Here is a 3,144-nt window from a genome sequence, read left to right on the forward strand (position 1 = left end):
CTCTGCCTGGGCAGTGAGCTCCTGGTAAGATTAGAGACGTCCTGCTCGTCTGGCTGGGCAGTGAGCTCCTGGTAAGACTAGAGACGTCCTGCTCGTCTGGCTGGGCAGTGAGCTCCTGGTGAGACTAGAGACGTCCTGCTCCTCTGGCTGGGCAGTGAGCTCCTGGTAAGACTAGAGACGTCCTGCTCCTCTGCCTGGGCAGTGAGCTCCTGGTAAGACTAGAGACGTCCTGCTCGTCTGGCTGGGCAGTGAGCTCCTGGTAAGACTAGAGACGTCCTACTCCTCTGGCTGGGCAGTGAGCTCCTGGTAAGACTAGAGACGTCCTACTCCTCTGGATGGGCAGTGAGCTCCTGGTGAGACTAGAGACGTCCTGCTCCTCTGGCTGGGCAGTGAGCTCCTGGTGAGACTAGAGACGTCCTACTCCTCTGGCTGGGCAGTGAGCTCCTGGTAAGACTAGAGACGTCCTACTCCTCTGGCTGGGCAGTGAGCTCCTGGTGAGACTAGAGACGTCCTGCTCCTCTATCTGGTTAGTGAGCTCCTGGTGAGACTAGAGACGTCCTGCTCCTCTATCTGGGCAGTGAGCTCCTGGTAAGACTAGAGACGTCCTGCTCCTCTGGCTGGGCAGTGAGCTCCTGGTGAGACTAGAGACGTCCTGCTCCTCTATCTGGTTAGTGAGCTCCTGGTGAGACTAGAGACGTCCTGCTCCTCTATCTGGGCAGTGAGCTCCTGGTAAGACTAGAGACGTCCTGCTCCTCTGGCTGGGCAGTGAGCTCCTGGTGAGACTAGAGACGTCCTGCTCCTCTGGCTGGGCAGTGAGCTCCTGGTGAGACTAGAGACGTCCTGCTCCTCTGGTTGGGCAGTGACCTCCTGATAAGACTAGAGACGTCCTGCTCCTCTGGCTGGGCAGTGAGCTCCTGGTGAGACTAGAGACGTCCTGCTCCTCTGGTTGGGCAGTGACCTCCTGATAAGACTAGAGACGTCCTGCTCCTCTATCTGGGCAGTGAGCTCCTGGTAAGACTAGACGTCCTGCTCCTCTGGCTGGGCAGTGAGCTCCTGGTGAGACTAGAGACGTCCTGCTCCTCTGGTTGGGCAGTGACCTCCTGATAAGACTAGAGACGTCCTGCTCCTCTGGCTGGGCAGTGAGCTCCTGTGCTATAGCCAATGTAAATGGAGCTGGTTGGGTTAAACCACACTTGCGTGAAGCAAGCGTAAAGCTTGTGGCATGCAGGAGGCCTGGGGTCAGACAAGAGTTCAAACATTTTAGGTTGACTTGGAAGAAGAGCATAGGGAGTATAAGTATACTATCACTTTATTTAGAATATGACCCACAGGAATCTTTAGCCAGACCCTAAATAGCCATCAAAGGAGTGTGGATTCATTAATGAAATATGTAACTCTATCTCAGAGTACTATCAACCCTAACCGTATCTCAGAGTACTATCAACCCTAACCCTACCTCAGAGTACTATCAACCCTAACCCTAACCCTACCTCAGAGTACTATTAACCCTAACCCTACCTCAGAGTACTATCAACCCTAACCGTATCTCAGAGTACTATCAACCCTAACCCTACCTCAGAGTACTATCAACCCTAACCCTACCTCAGAGTACTATCAACCCTAACCCTAACCCTACCTCAGAGTACTATTAACCCTAACCCTACCTCAGAGTACTATCAACCCTAACCCTACCTCAGAGTACTATCAACCCTAACCCTAACCCTACCTCAGAGTACTATTAACCCTAACCCTACCTCAGAGTACTATCAACCCTAACCCTACCTCAGAGTACTATCAACCCTAACCCTAACCCTACCTCAGAGTACCATCAACCCTAACCCTACCTCAGAGTACTATTAACCCTAACCCTACCTCAGAGTACAATCAACCCTAACCCTACCTCCAGAGTACTATCAATCCTAACCCTACCTCAGGGTACTCTCAACCCTAACCCTAACCCTACCTCAGAGTACTATTAACCCTAACCCTACCTCAGAGTACTATCAACCCTAACCCTACCTCAGAGTACTATCAACCCTAACCCTAAACCTACCTCAGAGTACCATCAACCCTAACCCTACCTCAGAGTACTATTAACCCTAACCCTACCTCAGAGTACAATCAACCCTAACCCTACCTCCAGAGTACTATCAATCCTAACCCTACCTCAGGGTACTCTCAACCCTAACCCTACCTCAGAGTACTATCAACCCTAACCCTAACCCTACCTCAGGGTACTATCAACCCTAACCCTACCTCAGAGTACTATCAACCCTAACCCTAACCCTACCTCAGGGTACTATCAACCCTAACCCTACCTCAGAGTATTATCAACCCTAACCCTACCTCAGAGTACTATCAACCCTAACCCTACCACAGAGTACTATCAACCCTAACCCTACCTCAGGGTATTATCAACCCTAACCCTACCTCAGAGTACTATCAACCCTAACCCTACCTCAGAGTACTATCAACCCTAACCCTATCTCAGGGTACTACCAACCCTAACCCTACCTCAGAGTACTATCAACCCTAACCCTAACCCTACCTCAGAGTACTATCAACCCTAACCCTACCTCAGAGTACTATCAACCCTAACCCTACCTCAGAGTACTATCAACCCTAACCCTACCTCAGAGTACTATCAACCCTAACCCTACCTCAGAGTACTATCAACCCTAACCCTAACCCTACCTCAGAGTACTATCAACCCTAACCCTACCTCAGAGTACTATCAACCCTAACCCTACCTCAGGGTACTATCAACCCTAACCCTACCTCAGAGTACTATCAACCCTAACCCTACCTCAGAGTACTATCAACCCTAACCCTACCTCAGAGTACTATCAACCCTAACCCTACCTCAGAGTACTATCAACCCTAACCCTACCTCAGAGTACTATCAACCCTAACCCTACCTCAGAGTACTATCAACCCTAACCCTACCACAGGGTACTATCAACCCTAACCCTACCTCAGAGTACTATCAACCCTAACCCTACCTCAGAGTACTATCAACCCTAACCCTACCTCAGGGTATTATCAACCCTAACCCTACCTCAGAGTACTATCAACCCTAACCCTACCACAGAGTACTATCAACCCTAACCCTAACCCTATCTCAGGGTACTACCAACCCTAACC

General features: G+C 50.5%; 1 protein-coding gene across 1 annotated transcript in view; it reads left to right on the forward strand.

The window, feature by feature from the left end:
• The first annotated feature begins 335 nt into the window (after positions 1-335).
• LOC120039841 (lymphocyte-specific protein 1-like) overlaps positions 336-3,144 on the forward strand; it is a 21,832-nt gene continuing 19,023 nt past the window's right edge. Inside the window, exon 1 of the mRNA XM_038985205.1 lies at positions 336-400. Coding sequence (XP_038841133.1) covers positions 336-400 — 65 coding nt within the window. The remainder of the gene's footprint in view (positions 401-3,144) is intronic.

The sequence above is a fragment of the Salvelinus namaycush genome, unplaced genomic scaffold (assembly GCF_016432855.1).
Source record: "Salvelinus namaycush isolate Seneca unplaced genomic scaffold, SaNama_1.0 Scaffold3035, whole genome shotgun sequence".
Lineage (NCBI taxonomy): Eukaryota > Metazoa > Chordata > Actinopteri > Salmoniformes > Salmonidae > Salvelinus > Salvelinus namaycush.